This window comes from Rutilus rutilus, assembly GCF_951802725.1.
Source record: "Rutilus rutilus genome assembly, chromosome: 19".
NCBI classification, from domain to species: Eukaryota; Metazoa; Chordata; class Actinopteri; order Cypriniformes; family Leuciscidae; genus Rutilus; species Rutilus rutilus.
Window position 1 is genome coordinate 18604522 of NC_140232.1, and position 21350 is coordinate 18625871.

Here is a 21350-nt window from a genome sequence, read left to right on the forward strand (position 1 = left end):
GACTATACGACCGACGGTACTGCCTCAGCTCTTCTCGTTGTGTCGCGAGAATTTCCAGGAATGAAGGTTACCATAAAATAGCATAAAACTTCCCAGCTGAGCTGTGTCATTCCAGGGATTCGGTGCATTTTTTGTCCCCATAAAGATTACGATCTTACTGCCTTAAAATGTTGAACACTATACATTTTAAACCTGTCTTAGTCATAACTAACACCATTTGAATTCTAAGCATTATGAACCACCATATATCACCATTTTTCCTATGTCCCCAGGGCGGCATATAGGCCTATCCCAATTTCATGATAATATCAACAAATATTCTCTCTAATGTATTTATTATTTTCGATTATTACATGTATTTAGCAATTAAAATCAAGGTTTTTAGCTTGTCCTTCAATTTATTTTCCACCTTGTTATTTTTGACTACTTTCCCTTTAAATCAAAGTTGAAAAAATTAAATCATATCATGTAGACTAATAAAGCTATCGTCACTTCTTTGGATGGAAAGCAACTTGGGAAAGTCAGTGAGATCCTGTATTATTTTAGTTGTCTATTTTTACCATCTTTCAAATTTGATGTGGTCCACTCTTTTAAGGAATTTTTTTTTTTTTTTTAAATCATAGTTTTAAAATTACAATTTTAAATAGGCTACCAAGCACTTCTTTATTTGGTAAACCTATGTTAGCTTGTTTTTGCTCAGTCACGGTGAATTGGCTGATTTTAGATCAGAATGTCCACCATGTTATATCAGAAGACCTAACAGAGTGGACACTGAGAGTGTACATACTAAATAATGTATGTTTAAAAATAAAGAAGTAGTGTATTTAAAGTTCTTTGGCAATGTTACATATTATTTCCCATCTAAATCCAGTTGAAACTAAGTAATAATGGTTGTATGTGAGAGAAAGGAAATCATTCATCCATCCATTCTTTATACCACTTGTCCACCCTGTTATTATTTAGTGCACCATGTTAAGCTTTTTTTTTAACATTATCATTTTCAGCAAAAAACATAGTAATAATTCAGTGACAATGAAAATTTACTGGAGTATCAAAAATGCAGTATTTCAAAAAGTAAACAAAAACGCCTTTTAGGCATTTATATCTGAAAATGAAAATTTTACAATTACGCGTTTGTGAAAAAGCAAGTACTATTCATACACAATATTTATATTTTCTGATAATTTATTAAAATACTTTTAAAGGGACAAAGGTACATGAGTTGTCTAAGATAATTTACACATTACCCACAAATTAGAGTCACAAGTATTTGAAAGTGTTGTTCATTTGTCCCATTTTTGATCTTCCATTTCATTTATTTTGTTTAATAAATGGTTAAATTTATAATTTACCCAATCCAAAATTACTTTTCAAATGTTTCACATCACCCTATCATGACTACACAAAAATGTATTGTAAAAACTGAATTTCATTTTCTACATTTTCTAAATTAGAATAACGGGAATGACCCAGCTTACAAAAATATGTTCTAAGAATATTTCCCTAACTTTCCCATTAAGTTCCAAAAGCGTTATTTTTCTCTGTTCTCTTAGTGCTCTTTTTGTTTTGGCCTTGGTTTGGCACCTTTGGATCTGCTAACTTATGGTGCGTTCCAGGCAACCTGTAACCCGTGTTTTTCCAACCTTATACCCGTGAAAGTGCACTGGAACGGCAGTCAAACCCGTAACTTCCCACCCGTGAACTCGTACTAGATCGATGTACTCCCAGTTACGAGCTCTGACGTCACATAGCCCGCGAAACCATACAAAACAACAATGGCAGCCCCTACGGATGCAGTGTTTCTGCAGGCGGTACACGGTGAGAATATACTTTAGGACAATATAACGTTGCAGTCAAATTAATAATAATATAATAATAATAAATAAACAAGGAGTAAGCACCTTTGGCGACAGAAATTATTACAAATGCGCATAAGCCCCGTAAGGTCCGCCTCCGCCATGCTGGTTTGTTTACATCTAACTTAGCTACCACAATTCCTTGCGCTCAGGTAGTTTGGCGTGACTGGCCTGGCTATTTTTTACAGTCTATGCCTGGAACGCTACAAAGTCGTGAGTCGTGGTTTGAAGTCGTGATTTACGTGCTCATTCATTAGCCTACTGGGAACAGCTGGGAAAAACATTAACCATACAATTTTTTTTATTATTATTATTAATAGTAGGACCTAATAAAATGTTTTAAAGGCGTTTTTTCCTGGTTATGCGAACATTAATGGAACATTCTATTTTATAATTTTTGCAAACATTATTATGGGAATGCTTCCGAATGTTTCAGAGAACATTTAAAAGTAACAAGTATGCTATAACATTAAACCGGTTTAGCTATAATGTTTTAGTGTTGATGTTTTGAGAATTAACATAGGCTCCACGCAACCTGTGAATCCAATTCATGAACAAAGAAATGAGCAGGTTCCGACTCCGAGGCTAGCGAATCGCCTAATGAACGCAGAGTTATACCTTTTTGAATAAGTTTGATGAGTCTTTCAGTAAAATCACCGAACTCACCGAATCCTTCAGAGCGGCTATCAACTCACTTGCTTGCTGAACTAGTTAAATGCCAATGCATCTTTAGCGTACGTCATTATTAGCCTACTGGCATTACGCTCGTGCTAGGCTATATGACGATATTTGAATGAAAATGAAAATGAAAATCATATTTCACTCAAGATTTTTTTCTGGGTCTCAAGTTTGGTGTTGATCTGCGGAAGCCATTCATCAATACCATTAATTTTATCATTATCATATCTTATCAAATAGGCTTTGTCTTGTCCACTCATTGGTGTCTTGTTATAGCCTATTGCTTTAATGGAACTCTATTGGCTATGCTGTATGTTACCCTTTAAAATCAGTTTAATGCACTGCCTCCTTTACTTATTGCTTTATGATTATTATTCAAAACGGCTTTTAACAGAGAAATGGACGCATATTTATTTGATAGACTTTATTGATTATGTGCACATTTTAGCATATTAATTTGACACCATTATTAAGCTACATTGAAGATCACATCAAAGTTGCATCTGCTTGTGTAATACTACACAATGTTTAACAATATTTCTCATTTTAATAGGACTTAAGACTATAATAATTCTCTATATTTGTGACTTTAATTTTATATTTTCCTTTCTTTATACAGTTGGCAGGCATCAACAGACAATACAATTCACTAAGATTCAAACAGTCAGAACAGGATAAACCTATTTAGAAATTATGACCCATTTTCTTTCAAATGAGATAATTCATCTGTATATATATAAAAAGAGAGTGCACAAATGTAAATATGCCGAAAAACAAAAAACAAATTGTGAAGTACAAACCTCAGGCATGGGTTCCATAAGTACTGCAACATTCAGATGAATTATTCAAATTCCATTTGCCTCAAAACTTGATTGCATCAGTGATACAGTTATTCATTAGACATTCAGTAAAGCCATCTTATAATATACATATCTATCCTAATTTGTAAAAACATGAACCACATAGAAGAGCATTGAAAGTTTGCCTGAGCCACAATAATATTATGGTGGACCATCTAGATTACCACATATGTGAACCAATCAAGCCACTTACACTCATATCAATGGACACACTGAAGATGGCTTTTAACAACTGCAATTGTCACACAATGGCTAAAATAAAGAACACACATCTGTTAGGTTTAGTTAACAGTGGAGATATTGCACAACCTAAATCACATCTGATTGAAGTAAAATCCTGTCATTCACAAGACCCACAACGACCAACTTTTGAGGATCAAATCAAATACAGGATGTTTGCATCGTTTGTTGAGTTTAAGACCTGTACAACACTTCTATTTGGTTTAGACAGTTTACGGTACAACATTACATTATACATATATATATGCACATTAACGCACCATTTGTCACAAAAGGATCACTGTGAATACACAACAGGCTGGTGAGCGGGAAGCAGGGGAGGTTTCGGGATGGGTCGGGACTCCTGGAATGGCCTTGATTAAATATATTGCCTAAAACACACCAATGTTGGGATGTTTTATCCTCACATGTGGAAGACACTGCCGGTTCAGCTCTAAACTCCTCGGGTATGGCAAGAAGCTTCAGGAGTAGTTGGTTTAAGGATCCACATTGTGTAACTAGGATCACACTGGGACGTACTATATGCGTTTTTAGTCGAAAACCCAACATGTGACGAGCATCTCCTCTTAAGTTGATCTTTTTGTGAAGTAGTTTGCTGCCGATGGCATCCTTGGCTTTGTATTTTGGCTTTGCGTTTTCATAGGGCCCAAGTGTAATGAACAAGCAGCTCCAAACACCTACATGCTCTCCTTTGCTCATCCAGGCATGCAAAATATACCTTCTTTTAATGCAACAAACCTTCCTGAGCTTTCACTCACCTCATATGTTCTCAAGTGTTTCAGTATTAGTGTGCAAACATGTTTATGTAGCAAACAAATACATTCGACAGATTCCTCCCTTTACTGGCCTTCGTAATCAGTAACTCTCTACAGTAATGGGTTGGAAGACCTGATCAATGACGCTAGGCCATTGTGTCTTTCTCTTCAGGACATCCCTGAGACATATGTGATTGCACAAAACCAGTGTCTTTACTTATTCCTATCTAAGGCATATTAAACATATTGAAGGGTGTACCATTGTGTGTGTGTGTGTGTATGTCTTTTTTTTTTTTTTGTCAGGAAGAGGGACGTAGGGAAAGCAGCGGCAGCTTACTCACGAAAATAAAACATCATTTTCACTACAACTACCTTATCTAGGTGCAACAACACGACACAAAGCAAGAACACCCACATTGTGCGACTACGTTCTCCTTAAGTGACATGCAGTTTCAAAGTAGCGCTAACAGCCGTGGGAGGGGGGTTAGTTTCGACGATGGAAAGCCTGTGCAAAATTTTAACAACATCACAATGGGTCATCATTGCAAAATCTAAATCCTGCTCAAGCGTGTAAGTTACGTAACGATTAACCAATCGGTTACATTACAATGTGGCGCACGGGTTAAAATCATTAAATGGTTCCCCTTATTGTAACAGAACATGCTTCAGACACTTAGCAGACATGTTTCAGATATCATATATCTGAGAGAGAGTGGTGGTGGATGATTTTGCAACAAAATGTCCACCAAAACATTTCATTTTCAAAAAGAATCTACTCATTATCAGTGATAAGTTATTCATAGGAGACTGGAATGAATAGACAAGTATCAGCACTTGTAGGTCCAGTCACTGCGTAGGTAGTGTAAAAGGGTGTGTGCAAGTGTTTCTGTGTGTGTGTGTGTGTGTGTGTGTGTGTGTGTGTGTGTGTGTGTGTGTGTGTTCACACCTCCCTCCATCAGTTGGTCTTAAAAAAACTGGGAATGTGTCTAAAGAATTCAGTTGTGTTAAAAGATTTAACTGCAATAATGCTGTGATATCTCACTTCATATTGCAATCTTTAGAAGTGCAGGCAGTGTTTTATCAATGTCGCATTTGCACAGATCTGATGTGCACCGCAAAGTGCGATATAATTGGTCCTTTCTGTTTATATTTGACGAGTGTCGGTGTTTGTGTGTTTTTCAGAAAGACTGTGTAACCTCTCTGTCTGTGTATGTGTGTGTGTGTGTGTGTGTGTGTGTGTGTGTGCGTGTGTGTGTGCGTGTGTGTGTTTATTCCACGGAGAAGAGGCTTGCAAAGGATTTCCGAAGGTTGCGGATGGTCTCAGCCTTGGCTTCGTCCTGACTAGGACTTTGGTGCTGGGCGGCCGGCGTTTCTGGAATGTTGAATGTATTGGTAAGAGACTGGGATTTGCTACAAAGAGAAGAAGTGGCAATAAAGGAGAGGAAGAGGCTATTAAAGTCATGCAGCAAACCCATGGAGATGGCTTTATAGAGGTATGGCAGAGAAAAAAAAATAAGCTGTGAGAGAAAGAGAGAATGAAATTCATGTGCTTTCTTTTGTGTCATTCATTTAAGCAATCATGACTCCAGTGCAATGTACATCAGCCCTGGGACTTGTGGGAAATGGCATCTATGGCCACTATTCCTAAATGAAGAACCATGTGCAGAGGCATCTCAGTAATATAACATTTTGGAAGAACCTGCATTATATTGTATAGTCACCTTAGAACTTAATTGAGGAATAGTGGGAATAAGATGATCACATTCATACTTGCTAACAACTACTTGACAGTGAAAATAGATCAAATGCACATTTTCAATCAGAAAAAATGCAATTTCCACAATCAATGCATGAATGGTTTGGGTGTAAGACTGAAGGAAGCCATCTTTGTTGGCATGCACAATACCAGATCATCTAGAGTGCATACTTCTGTATCTCCATTGTTTTAATTATGCGTCTGCCTATATGTATAAGCCACATTCATCATTATTGTCAAATGTCATTTTCATTATTGTCATCACCATTGTGAAAATCTGAATATTTAAAGTCATCATAGTATGCTTTGCAAAATCTGTTCAGGAGCTTTTGGATGTGTTTATCCATTCATTTAATGCTCATCTGAGTCACAAACTTGACAGTAGCCATACACTTATAGCTGAAATTTGGAATATATACCATAATTATTAGATTTTTTTTAATTTTTATATAGCTTTGGCTAAATAAACAAAGCTAATTATATAAATAATATTCAGGCTGTGTAAATTTGTTAAAACTGCAAGGGGTATAATGGCACTGTAAATGGCTGGCAAGTCAAGGAAGGGCCCATCAGATCAATAATCTCCACCCAGTCTCTTTATATAGACAATAAACATCTGAATTCTAGTGTAGATCTGTGACATCGCTGTGTAAAAATATTGTTTTCTGACCTCTAAGTCTAAATCAAATCTGCAAGTCTGTATTCATGCCCAACCAGATATGTTAGTACTATTTTTTTTGTAAAGTCGTAAACCCCCATGGGCATCTTTACAAAGAATACACATTTCTCTAGTAATGTCAAGCTTTAAAAAAAATTTATTGGGTAGAAATTTAATTAAAAAAATTTGGAGGGGGCCTTTTATTGTTGTAGACAATGGGGGGCCAAAAAGGTTTAGAACCACTGCTTTACCGTAATTCAAACAGTTATTGTCAGTCATGCCATCAGTACAATGAACTTGTCGTGCGATTTGCGAATCGTATGACGTAGCAAAAGAGAATGGCTACCATCTGGTGTAGTAACTTGCATGAGTGATGAAACATCATCAATAAATGGAGAAACATGTCCAGATTCTTATGAACTTTCACATCCAGTCAAATTAAATATACAAACTTCAAGCAAATATGACAGAGGACAAAAAACATCTTACTTAAGCTGCGGCGATCCACTCAGGGCCGGGTGATCAGGACTTGGTTTCTGTGGAGGTTGGGGTTTCTGCTGCAAGGGAGGTCGTGTGCCTCCTGGGCCTCCCTGGCCCTGTGAAGTAGGCCGTGGCTGCTGAGTGGTAGGGGGGCGAGGACCGCCCTGTTGCGGGGCTGTTTGTGGGGCGTCCTGGGTTGGCTGCGGCCCACCCTGGGTGGGCTGCCTGGTTGGCTGGCCTTGTCTTGGCTGCTGTGGCCTCTGTTGGGGCTGACCAGCTGGCTTGGGACCCTGGCCACCAGTTTGAGGCCTCTGCGGCTGCTGTTGGGGACCGCCTTGCTGGGGCCTCTGTGACTGAGGAGAGCCACCCGAGCTACGTTGGGCGGGACCCTGTGCGGGCCTCTGCTGACCTGCGGACCCTTGACTGGCTTGTCGCTGTGGGGGCTGATTGGGCCGGGTTTGTTGAGCAGGGGGGTTCTGAGCATTAGGGCTGGTCACAGACTGGGTTTGGGCAGGGGGCTGGCCCTGAGGAGAGGGCCGCTGCTGCGGTGGGGCTCCTTGACGGGCAGGAGTAGCGCTAACAGCTGCTTGTTGTGGACCCCCTAAAAACAAAGCTCATTTTTACCGAGTAAACATGGTTGGAATATCCACCTTATTTTGCCATACGGAAATAAGCATACATTTTCTTTAAATGTGCGAGACTTCCGATTCAAAACATTTATAATGTTACAAAAGATTTCTGTTTCAAATAAATGCTGTTCTTTTATACTTTCTATTCAGCAAAGAATCTTGTAAAAATCTAGCACGGGTTTCCTCAAAACTATTAAGAAGCACAAAATTTTTCAACATTTGTTACTTCTGATTCATTAGTTTTTAATATTTGAGAATTCTGAGTTATTGGCCACTATAGGTACATAACTAGAATAATGAAATGCAGTAAACAATAGTAGTATTTGTGCTACAAACCAATGTGTTTGTGATTATGATAATGAATTAGAATAATACCAGTTTGCAGTTTTTCTGTTTTTGAAAGGTAAACCAATTGGAAGCGGCAGACAACTATTGAAATATACAGTTTTCAGAGACCTACTTATATTTAGAAATATCTGTCTTCATTTCTTTACCCTGTCATTCCAAACCTGTATGACCTTGTTCTGTCTGCTGAATGTCTAAAGTGTATTGTGATTTGTACCATAAAGGCCTGTTCACACTAAAGGAATCTTGTCATGAAAATTTAGTGTGATAAACATTTAAATTTGAATCAACGGCTGTTAATGCATCTGTTCAGACCGGCACAAACATTTGCAATGCCATCAGTGAGACCATTTTTTTATGGAAAGGTTACCCTAAATTAGCCAACCAATTTTGTGATTTTGGTCAGATTTGGTCTCACGCCATTAGCCGATTATGGTACATAAAACTATGATATGACTATAAGTATTTTGATGAAAAAACAATGAATAGTACAGATTCATATATTGAGCAGCTCTCGTCTTTTGGTGTTGCTTGATAAATACCATGTAATACAAAAATAGAATTGTTTAAGTTTGCATGTAGTAAAAATTAGCTATCAAAAAAACACTATTTACTTTATTGCTGCATATTACTTGTCTCGGTGCACAATTAATTAAATTAAGTTTGTCTTCATAATCTTTAGTAAAGATCTGAGTAAATTCTTAATTTGAAAATGCAAATGAGATTTGAAAGCTTTGGAGAAGATGGAGTAAATAATAACTTATATTTTAATTTATCCCCCTATAAAGCTATTGTATGGCTTCATAAGACTTATAAGTTGATACATATACCCTATAAGTTAAGGTGCACTTATGACCTCTTTGGAGATTTGCTGTAAAAATCCACTTTCATATTATGTAAAACTGCAGCATAAACATTCTTCAGGATTTCTCCTTCTATGTTTAACGCAAGAAAGAAAGTCATACAGGTTTGGAACGACACAAAGGTAAGTAAATGATAACTGAATTTTAATTTTTGGTAAACTATCTCTGTAAGGTTAGCTTCATTATTGCAATATTGTAATCCCTTACCCTGTGGAGGAGGGCGCTGTTGTGACTGTGGGACGTTAGACTGAGAGACGGGTTGAGGTGAAACAGCCGGGACCTAGAATATAAAACAAGACATAGGGAGGGATATAGAGTATGTCAGATATTACCATTCAAAACACACAGAAACAGAATGCTGGCATCCATGGGTTTTCAGTGCAAGTTTTAGTAGTTTTAGGAACACGTTTAGCCACTTTTACAATACAAAAAAAGTTAATGTTCTGTCACAAATAAGACCTTTAAAAAGCCGTAATGTCAAAATTTGCTGAACATCGTTCTCGAAACATAAATAAATGGCTGATGTAGACAAACCATGCAGTCATTAATCTTCAGGCAATCAGTTTAGTACAAATGTGGAGGGAATTAAACCAAGAGATTTGACGCAGAGCAGTGATGAGAGATGTTGTTTGAGTCCCTAGCTTATGCATTAAAAGCATTTCTCACTCTTATTCTCTCCCATCTGTGTGACTATGAATCACTGCAATCAGGGCTTTGGGGATAATGGAGAAAAGCAGTCTCTGCACTGCAATCTAAATTGACAATTATAATGACTGGTGTGTGGAAACAACACCATTTTAATGTATTATTCAGCAGAATAGCACTGCATAACCAAAAATTAAAGCTTTTGTATGCATGGTTTAGGTCTATATGCTATCAGGCGATAGCAATATTCTAATAGCAACCACATTCTAACCACGGAACTCATTAAAATGTAGTCTTTGATTTTGCATAGAGCAGAGCTTTTTCAAAATCTCACATGAGAATTAATTTTCACCAGAAAAAAAAATTATTCCGTTTCACACGAATGATGATTACAGGGGCATGATTATTCATTAATAAATGCTTATTTTCTCACAGTACCTCGCACAACAATATGTTATGACATAAAAAATACTTTTACTATAGTGCATTATTTGTAAATTTGATGTTTTCATCACATAACCAGCTCCATATGTATGGCTTTTCTGATGTGGTAAACTTGCTTAGTAGCTGAACTAGTACAGCCAAGATAAAAGAGTTATGATAAAAGAGCTGAAAGACTTGTTGAAGCAAGCTAAAATAGCATGGTTTCATATTTTTTTATCTCACATTTGCTTGATAGACTATGGGCTAGGTTTATGGTAGGGTTCAAATAGGTGCCACGTTATTTTCAAACGCATTAAAACAATAACTTTTTGCACCGCTCACCGAATATTTCATTTCCAAACTGCCACATTACGTGCAACAACCAATGTAATAACGTTACCAGATTCACGTTCACCTGTTTTGGATAAAACTGAACTCGCTTTTAGCACCACTCACTGGACATTTCACTTTGAGAGTGTCACGAACCGAGCAAGAAGCAACTTAATATTTTGCAGAAATATTTTTTTTCCATTGAGCCTGGGTTGAGAATATACAGTATGTGAATGTTTTGAAGCAAGTGTGTTAACCTGAGAACGGACTGGAGTGGGAGATGAAGTGTGTAGCATGGTCTGGTTCATTTTAGCCACAACAAGATCAGCCATCAGAGCCCGGTCCTCATCCTGCTGGTCTCCTATGAGAGGCATTGAGCAGCCCACCACCTGATAGACACATACACACACACAAATCATTTGCCTGAGGCACTAAGGGAATTTCATAGTTATTTTGAAAGCTGCCTGTTTTTGCAGATGTTATTACCTCTATGATGTAATCTCGACCATCTTTACCATGCAATGCTTCTACAGCGCATATATCAAGACCCCCAAAAACCTCAGAGCATACGTCCACCCACATACGATACCTACAGGGGAAAAAGTGCAAATGGTGACCTTGTGCATTCCACTAAAAGCATCCACCCACTGACAACACACTGCCCAGAGTAAACAAGGGATTCGAGATTACTGCAGGGCAAGACATTAATATTTGGCTTGGTATCATCGACTGTTTTGATTGAAAAGCCTCTTACAGCAAACTAAACTGATTTTTGTTTGAAAAAAAAAGTCAGTTTCAACAAGAATGTGTGATATTTATTCAGTGTAAGTTTCATAATTTTTGTCTGTAAATGACTTTTACATCACTATGATAATTAGGGCTGCATGATTAATCGAAATAAAAGCAAAATCGTGATATGGCTTGTGTGATTATCAACTCGCAAAGGCACAGCCTTTAATTTTTAATTAAATAAATATATGAGCTTTGTGTTTCAGAGTGAAGCACAGCACTGTGTTCTTTTACACACAAGCAACCAGTGGCGTCATGCCCATTCAAAGTGAGGGGGCACGTGCCCCCTCAGATTTTTCCTCCCTGATAATTTTTTTGTCACAACTTTATTCCTATTATGCTCCATAATATACCAGAGCCTATAACGACTCAAATGTATTCTTCTGGATGTGTAATAAATCGGTCAGCATCAGCCCGCCCCTTTTTCCTAATATGGTGTCTGTGTATCAAATCTAGAGCGCTACGCGCGTCTTTCGATAGGAACGCACGTTGAGCTGGCAATGTTTTACAGATGGTCTTGAAGTGGTAAGTGGGCAAAGCAACAAATCGGCATTGAATTAGTTATCGGATCATATTAAAAGGTAGTGGGATTATTTGTGGTTGACCTGGAAATTTTAACTTGATCAAAAAGTTATGGATTTGATATTAGCTGCGAATTCAGAGCATTAACTTAAGTTGTGTCAGTGTAACATTATCGATAGCTAGCCTAGTCTAACCGTAAACTAGTTGGCTAACGTTACTGCCATACAAAGCCATAGTAACGTTATCTGATCGGTTTTGAAACATAATAATGAGCAGTGTAACTACAGTATTTCAATGATTTTACTAAAGTAATGTTACATATTACTTTTTTACATTTCTGTCAAATATTAACCATTTTCAAATAAACGGGGTAGTGTTAACCTTATTCAGCACTGAAATCTGTCAAACTTCTTTCAAAGTCCTTCATCACATATTAAAATAAAATAACTTAATTTCAGAGCACCACAAAGTCAGACCTCAGCACCTTTATGTACCTTTAATGTAAGATCGTTCTTAGGTCACATACCAATTTAAAATCATAACATAAAAACTGCAATAGTACTGTTTTTAAAATCATGTGTAGTAGGCCTAAGTGTACAGTAAGTGTGTCTGTAAACATGCTTTAATGAAGTAGACTTCAAAAGCTTTTGAATTTGAGCTTACAGTTCTTTCATCAACCTGTCTTTTACATAAACTTACAAAATAGATACTTTAACTTAGTCCTCAGATAGAGGAGGGTTGCTGCTAGCTCCGTTAAGGTATTTCTGTCCCTCCCAAACTGCATTGAAATGGTATGTTTAGCAGCCAGAATTTAAAAATTTTCAGGGGGAGAAACCCCCTGACCCCTCCTAACATGATCCATATCACCCGTCAGAAAACAATTGCAACGTCTCAGATTGTGCCCCCCCAGAATTTTGGCTTGCATGACGCCCCTGCAAGCAACTCATGATCTGGTGTTTTCAGTGTCTCAGAGAGGCACGGTTTGCAGTAAATGCTGCTACACACAAACGTAAAAGCTTGACAGTGTATAATTTGAAAATTAAGAAATGAAGACAGCCTTAAATATTAGTATTGTATGTTATTATTTTTCTTAAATATTTTTTATTTTACAGTAAAAGTCTTTTTTTTTCCTTTTTTTATAAAATAATAAAGTCATATTTATATATAATCACAAGTTTTGGCCAAATTGTGCAGCCCTGCAAACAAGCGAGATGTGTGACCATGGAGAAGGAAGACTCAACCAAGGGGAATACATGTAATGAATAACAAACTAAAAGTCCATGAAAACGAAACTAAGAATGAACATAACTGAACCTAACCGTGACAGTACACGCCCCTCTGACCAGGCGCGACCTCGCGCTGTAAAAGCAGATGAGGTGAGTGAGGGATGAAGAGGGTTTTGGAGGTGGACAAAGAGGTGGTGAAGGTGTGGTGACAGTAGGTGGCGGCGGAGGAGGAGTGGTGATGGGAAGACAATTATTCCCTGGCGGCGATGGTGGTGGATGGCCCGGACTGAGAGCATTTACAACCCACAGTGGAGACGAGGGAGGGAGGCGCCAAGGATGTTTTTGACGGGACTGTCGACATCTGGGGGATGACCCGACGGAGCCGATGGATCCCAGGGCACAGATGGAGAGCTGATGTAGTGACATCGCTGGCATCGGACGCCTAGGCGACGTCATGGCAACAACTGTCGAAGGAGGAGCCAGAGTACTCGAGGACCGAGGTGAGTCCGAAGGGGAAGGAGGAGGAGCCCGGGAGACCCTTAAGTTCGTGGCGGAGGTGGTGTGACGACTGACCAAGAGGGAGCCGCTGGGACGAGGGAACCCGGTTGAGTCGAGAGGCCGAGGGGGTCTGATGGAGCTGAAGGTGGGAGGAGCCAGGGCAGAGCCACGATTAGAGGCCGGAGGCGGATCACAGGATCCGCTCGCTCAGGCGCTGGTGGAGGTAGCTCGACCTGAGGCTCGACGTCCCAGCAAGGCATTCCAGGAGATGATGGGGCTGGAGGACTGGCTGAGAAGGTCGGCGACGGAGGCTGATGGAGACGTGGAAGGACTGAGGTAATGTATAGTCCATGCAAGTCTCTGTGCTGTTTAGAAACAGCGATGAGGGTTTAGAGGAAACTGATAAGTCACAGTCCAAACAGTCTATTGCGCTGTCTAAAAACAGAAGTGAAGAATGAAAAACGGGGTGGGATAGGGTGGGCGACGATACCACCATATGGAAATCCATCAGCCAATCTTCAGTCACTAATTCCACTAGTATACCCCTCGGCCACCGATGTTGCGGGCTCACACCCCTGGTCAGACTTACTGGGGAACTCCTCTTCCGGGGTGATTTTTCCATGGTGAAATAGGCTCTGGCTCCGGCTGTGTTCTGGACCGGGGATAGACGCTCTCCAGACACCGGATGAAGGCTTCTCTCCAGTTTAATCTGGTGGTGTCTGGGAGGTCAACAGGATGATGATAATTTGCCACGATCCAGAACAGTGACTTCAGGGTCTCGTCGTCGTAGGGGCAAGTGAGTGAAAGACGAAAAAATCCCTCAGCAAAAACAAAAAAGTTCTGACTCATATGAGCAACAGCAGCGAACTGAGCTGCATAGTCCATTTTGGGTCTGGTATTATGTAATGCTACGGTAACAAAAGATAACATGCGGAACAGGGTGCTACATGAGACACGAACAATACCGGACAAACACTGAGTGACCAGGAAGAACAGCTGAACCAAACTATCTTATAATGATGGATATATTAACATATTCTTATATTAAATATGTTAAAATATGAATTAACATAACTGAACCTAACCGTGATACAGGGAGCAAACAAAGAGCTTTTTTTGTTCTTAATTTTGCATTTTAAATCACAATTTTTTATTTTATTTTTTAATCTTTTAGCCTAATAATAATACAATTCTGTTCCAAATCTTATTGAGTTGTCTTGCTGTATACATAGACAGCTGCCTACTGTATCCTAACTGAAATGGAAAATCAGTAGTAGAACACTTATTTGGAACACTTAACGTTGGAAGCAACTAGTGTGAAAAGCACAGGAGACACCGACGACGTACAATTGATTTCAATAAAGGCATGAAATAATAATGAATTCATGAGTATATTATTATATGTTCAACATTTCTATTGCTTCATCCGCCATGTTGAATAAAAATGCATTGCTGCCTAAAATGAGGTATCTTACCATTTAATGTCTCATAATGCTGTCTACGGAGGCAGCTGAAGAGCTATTAGCATATGCATAATACATAATATGTTAAATTATGCAAAATATGTCATTTTTAGACAAGCAAACATCTAATAAGGTTATCTGATGTCATTTGATAGGTGCTATATAATATGCCTTGTATCATGGCAAAAAGAACATCCTTTAAGACTTGCGTACCTGTCAGACATGGCCACCTGCTCTAACATGGCTGATCCTGTGTTGGTCTTCCAGTTGCCAGATATAGATGTCCTCCTGTTCAATAACACAACAGCAAACTGTTTCAAAATCAGTTCCTATGATATTGCTAAAACCATAGATTATCTCATGCCGTTGAGAACAATAATGTAGTTGTAATCTCTTACATGTATGCCTTGTAATTGTCACCGATTTTCTGGATTCGGATGTCATACTTGGCGTCGATAAAAGGTTCAGAAGTGGCATATGTCTTTGTCAAAGCCACAACACTAGCAATGTCTTGGAAATCATATTGGTTGTCCACTTTGACCTGGACAGAGAATTTAAATTGCACTGATACTGCTATAACCATAAAAAGACCAAACAGGCCATACAATAATATAGATAAAAGTAGTATAAATAAAATGTAATGAATACAATTTTCATCATATATTTTAAAAATAGCGTTTGGCAGGAATGTCTAGAAAAGGGTTTCAGTCATACCTTTCCCATACCAGAGTGAGCATGACCCATCTTCACTACCACAGGAAAGCCAGGTGTAGTGATCTAATGACAAGAGAGATATATGAAGCAATTTTTTCAGAAAAAATACTTTTATTCTTCGAGGATGCATTAAATTGATAAAATATGCCTTATAAAGTTACATTTCTATTTCAAATATAAATGCTGTTCTTTAGAACATTCTATTCATTAAAGAATCCTGACAATAATCTATCACTGTTTCTGCAAAAATATATTTAGTAACTGTTTTCAACATTGATAATAATAAGAAATGTTTCTTGAACAGAAAATCAGCATATTAGAATGATTTCTGAAGGATCATGTGACACTGAAGACTGGAGAAATGATGCTGAAGATTCATCTTTGCATCCAGGAATAAATTACATTTGAAAAGATATTAATGTAGAAAACAGTTGTTTTAAATTGTAATGATATTTCACAGTTTTACCGTATTTTTGGTCAAATAAATGGTGAACATAAGAATTTATAGAATTCTATCCATGCCATTACTCAACCATGTTCTTATTGCAAATGTTAATACACAATACTGGCCCGATATTTTATTATCCGACTGAATAATTTAGGAGAAACCGACACCAACATCAAGTTGGTTTACTCTGAACTGTTTATTAATGGTAGAACATGTGGTATTTGCAGTCTCAGTGCTGCTTGATAGGCATCTTCTTTATATTGCTGCAGTTGGAGAAACGCGAGAGCAAAATCTTCCTGCTCAGGCACACAATGAGCCCACAAAATTCTGCTGTGCATTATCTTAGAAAAAGGCCAGCGAGAGAGGAAAACATTCTGGCAGAGTGTGTGTCTGGGATCATTTTTGTGTAAAGATGCCTGCAGTGCAGGAATAGGAGGAGGTGGTGGCACTGCAGCAAGTCTCCCTCTCCTTTTAAACCCTGATCTATGTCTATAAGAACCATGATGTACCATACAATTATACTAGTCTGAGATTTATGAAATTTCCAGTCTAGACAGAGCTAAGTTGAGTGGAGCACTGCTGAACTGGGGCACTGAATATGCATGAGCCCTGTTTATTTTACTCTTTACTGCATCCATGCACCGCTGTCCCTGCCACAGATGGGAGCTTTGTACTGGGTCCAGTGGGACCGTCTAGAGCCCCATAGCTCAGGGTTTACTGGTGAGAAGGGACAGGAACAGATGGTTAAAACTCACCATCTCCTTGTGGTTGGGGTAATAAACCTGGTCGATCAGTGGGAACTCCTCTGGACCCAACTGCTTGTGCAATCTGGACAACTGAGCGAACTGATAGATGCATGGCGACCCACACACAGACATACATGCATACACATATAGAGACAAATATTATGCAGCAATAATTAAGGACATTCAATGGTAAAATTGTGAGGATTTTTGCAGGACCTTTCAGTTGTCAAATTAACTTGATCGATTGTTAAAAATCAATCTGATTCAGGCCAATTTGCAAATGAATTATTTAATCCGATTTGTGAACCAGCTTGACCCAATTCATTGTAAATAACAAACTAAAGAAAACGATTGATATATTTCTGACCATACAAAAGCAGTACAAAGCCAATTAACTTTTTAGAGCAGAGCATCAACTCAAGACAAATGTATATTCACTTTAGAAATTTCCAGGATTTTAAAGATTTTATTTATTTCCTTTTTTTTTTTTTTTTATGAATGGTAACGTTCAAAATACATGAATATTTCCTATTTTTGGATTTATAAGAACATCCTTAATTGGCTGAGTAGTATGGACTGATGTGTGTAGTGCTCACCACCCATGGTTTGTCACAGAAGTTGTAGACAGAGTGAAGGGAATTGACACTGGGCAGACCAGCATACTGAAGTCCAATCACAATATTCCTGTGGTCGCCATTCTTGGCCATGCTGAAAGCATGCTGTCGCACCATCACAAAATCTGGCTTGAAACACCTAAATGACCACAGAAATGTTGGTGATTATTATCAGTCAAATACTGTGATCTATGAAGGTGTCATATCTTGCTGATAGGCTCCAGTAATTATTCATTTCAAGAACAAAGGTGATTTTCTATCTATCTATCTATCTATCTATGTCTATAGAATGTACAGTAAACGTAGTTTCCTCGACTAATCATCTTGATTGCTGCTCTAAATATTCCTAACATACATTAATTGTTCTCATACATTTTTTATATATATTTCTATAATTGAATGCAAACTGAATTAGACAAAGTAAAACCCAGTGAATTACATGGTTTATCTGTGCAATAAAGAAAACATTCTGGAAGAGCTCTAAATAGATCTGAAACCTACTTTGTGATTTTGTTGCCATTGCGAATGGCCTCAATGTCCACGCTATAGCTTCCCGTTGCGTGAGCCACCAGATTGACCTCCGAGAATTCAGCCTTGAAAATCAATGGAAATCACCAGATGGAATAAATGGATCAATGCATGTGATCAATAAAGTGTTGTTGTCAAAGCATATACACTAAAACAGCACCTGAGGCCTGTGATGAGTTGCCAGTGTGGTTATTTTAAAACAACAAAAAGGGCTTTTTAAAGAATACCATGCCTATTTCCTTGTAACACAAGATTTTTGACTGACATATTAAAAATTCAAAACACAAATGTGGAATCGTTAAAAAAATTGTGTTTTCGTTTTGTATCGTGTCGAATCGTTTTGTATTTCTGTCTGGTATTCCAGTATATTGGCAAAGTCTTACATAAATAATTGACAGTATTACACATAAAACTCAATAAATAAATAAATGCAAGCAGTTGCTCAATAAAAATGTTTCTTCTAGAAGAAATGACTTTTGATTGATTGTAAAGCTGCTAAAAAAATCCGTCTCGTCCATGACTAATTATTTTAAAGGATATTATTCATTGACAGAACAGATTAATTTTCTTTTATCCTCCTCAAGAATAGATTAGATCTTGCATTTCATCACTAGGGACAGTTTTGATATATTTTCCTATCCCATTTCAAAAACACAAACAAATTCCACTGAAGAAATGACAAAGGCCCTGTAATGCAATTTCCTCTCAGATTGATGACAATAATCTTTAGCCAGGTAATGTGTTTTGGCAACATCTAATTTATTACACAAGCACATTGTTGAGTTGTACTGCTCCGATAGTTTGGAAGAATTAAAAAACTCCCCACCTGTTCTACTTTGATGTCAAATTCTCCATGAACCTTCTTCCCTCTGAACACCTTTGCCCTATAGGAAGAAAGATAAAACTTTTTTTTAAAAGAACATATCTGTACTCTTGTGAGTCATAGTTAACAAAAACACTTAAACTGTGTCCAAACTGGATTATGCAACAGTGAAATGGTGTGAAAATTATGTATTTCAAACATTTATTAAGCATGGATTCTTTGAGAAGGGGAGACTGAGGGGTTTTGTTTCAATGTCTGAAACTGTTTTTTTGCCAAGACGTCTCAAACTATCATAAAATTTCTATATTTATATGCTACTATTATACTTTTTTTTAACCTAGAAAAACAGATTATTGTCCTGTAAATCCTATATGTTTATACACAGAGACATGCAATTTCACATCTGTATAGTGGTGGCCATATGAAATAACTAAACTAATTACCCTGTGTTCAAATATTCCATGCAGCTTTTTTTTTCGGTCACTAAATATATAAATAGATGGATGGATGGAAATGTTGTTTCCACTAAAAAGTTTCTAAAATGCATATGAAATTAAGTTTTTGATGATGTTGGTTTTATTATGCTAGTAAATATGTCACTAGCCCTCACAGGGAAACAGTGAGAGAAACATCACACACATTAAAATTGTAAAGACACTTGAGGCATCATGTGAGGTTCTTTAGACGAGAAGAAACCTCTAGAGAACTTCCAGGCATCCTTGCAAAAAAAGGACAGTTCTCTGAGGAACCCATAAGTTCTTACAAGAACCCTAAAGACTGACTGGCAATCCATTAACCTCATTAAAGGATAGGCTGGCACTTGACATATATATTTCTTGAAAATATATTTAGTTCCTTGAGTATAAAACAAGACATTTGATCCACCCTGGCAAGAGTTCCTAGAAGTTCTCCAAATGGTTTTAATATGTGATAACTCCAAAAGTGCCTCAATCACCTTGTCATTTTCAAAGACTTTGTGAAAACATTACTTTTTTTCACAAGCAGAGCCAGACTACTCTGAAACCCAACAACACAGGACCTTTTAATCTGGACTCACCAGCTAATGAAATCTCACTGCTTCTCCATTAACTGTCCCAGGCTGAATAGTGTAATGCGCACAAACGCACGCGCGGGCACACCCACAACTACACGGGCGCGCGTGCCAGAAAGGCCCATAGACTAATGAGTCACGACATTTGGATAGTGACTCCTTTTGGCCTGTATTAGCAAGAGCTACACCTCAGGTGCGAGTATGAAACAAACACCTCTGATACTCTCAAATAATCTGTTCATAAACTCCAAGCCATTACGTCGTATTCAAAACGCTGTGATTTCCTTAGGATCTTACCAGTCTGTCTGCTGGTCATCAATGACCAGGAGGATCTTGGCGTTGCTCGAGCCGATGGCGGTGGCCTCGTTAAAGGTGGCGGCAGCGGCGGCGGTGGTCTGTTTGACGGCGTTGGAAATGGAGGAAAAGAAGCCGGCGCCCGTAGACTGGCTGGGGGGTTGACGCCTCTCTTGAGAGCCGGGTGAGAGCTCCGGGGCTGGGCTCTGCTGCGGCGGATCTGGCCGCTGTAGATCGCCCATGTAGCCATTGGGCAAGTTGGACATGAAATTACTGTCCGAGAGTCGACGTCGCAGGTAATTCATGTTGAATATGAAAAGGGATGCGACGGTAAATTACCTGCCTGTAGGTTCTGCACGGCAAAAAAAAAAAAAAAAAAAAACCCAAGACGAATGGAAAACCGATTCACTATCTGTTATCTAGGATGCAACCGAGTGTTTGAGTTTAAAACGAGACGCAAAAACGAGTCGATACGCAATTATTCAGAGTGCACCTCAAAGCAAAGGTCGTGCTTCTCGCATGCAGAGCAGCACTGCAACAAATGAAAGATATCAAATCAACGCTTTATTGAGATGACAATTAAATATGCATAAATAAATGCTCGTAATCATTGTGTTTGATTGACTTACATCACTGAGAAGCTTGTTCAACAATTGGCATTACGATATCAAGCTCCTTCCATTTATGTTGATGATGATTGGATCCTAATCCACGGGCGTGGAGAAAAACAATCCTAACGAAGAGGCACTTGTTCAAAGTGTGCTCGCTCGGTGAAGGTAGTAATCGTCATATATGAAACTCGGTGAGGCAAAATCTCCGGCCAGTTCTCTGTGATACGGTTAGGGCTTCGGAGGATGCAGGGATTGCATCACTCGTGCCATCCAATCCTTGTAATCCGCCCAGTGTTTTCCCCTCGTCGTTTTTTTCAGACCCATCACCGGTTTCTCCCGTTGCGCACGTTCTTTACGCACAGGACAGGTCCGGGATGTAATTGTTTAGATGCGTTTAGTGATGAATGGGAAGGAAAGACGATTTTGGCATGTGCTTGTGTTCATTTTAAAGAAGAGAGAGACATCGATTGAACATCATTGGCAGTGCGTGATGCTGCCTTGCGAT

General features: G+C 38.5%; 1 protein-coding gene across 2 annotated transcripts; it reads right to left on the bottom strand.

The window, feature by feature from the left end:
* Positions 1–4687: 4687 nt before the first annotated feature.
* syn1 (synapsin I) lies at positions 4688–21135 on the bottom strand. 2 transcript variants are annotated; one of them, XM_084389166.1, is made up of 14 exons: positions 20864–21135; positions 20238–20766; positions 18893–18950; positions 18040–18131; positions 17521–17677; positions 16934–17023; positions 15731–15793; positions 15415–15557; positions 15230–15304; positions 11005–11107; positions 10776–10907; positions 9328–9400; positions 7293–7884; positions 4688–5799 (listed from the first exon to the last, which is right to left on the bottom strand). In XM_084389166.1, the coding sequence occupies exons 2-14, from the start codon at positions 20537–20539 to the stop codon at positions 5658–5660; spliced, it is 2022 nt and encodes a 673-aa protein (XP_084245292.1). In that variant the 5' UTR covers positions 20540–20766; positions 20864–21135; the 3' UTR covers positions 4688–5657. The 2 variants fall into 2 exon arrangements, with proteins under 2 accessions (XP_084245292.1, XP_084245293.1); XM_084389167.1 differs by lacking the exon at positions 20864–21135 and having other exon boundaries at positions 4688–5761; positions 20238–20610.
* Positions 21136–21350: the final 215 nt, after the last annotated feature.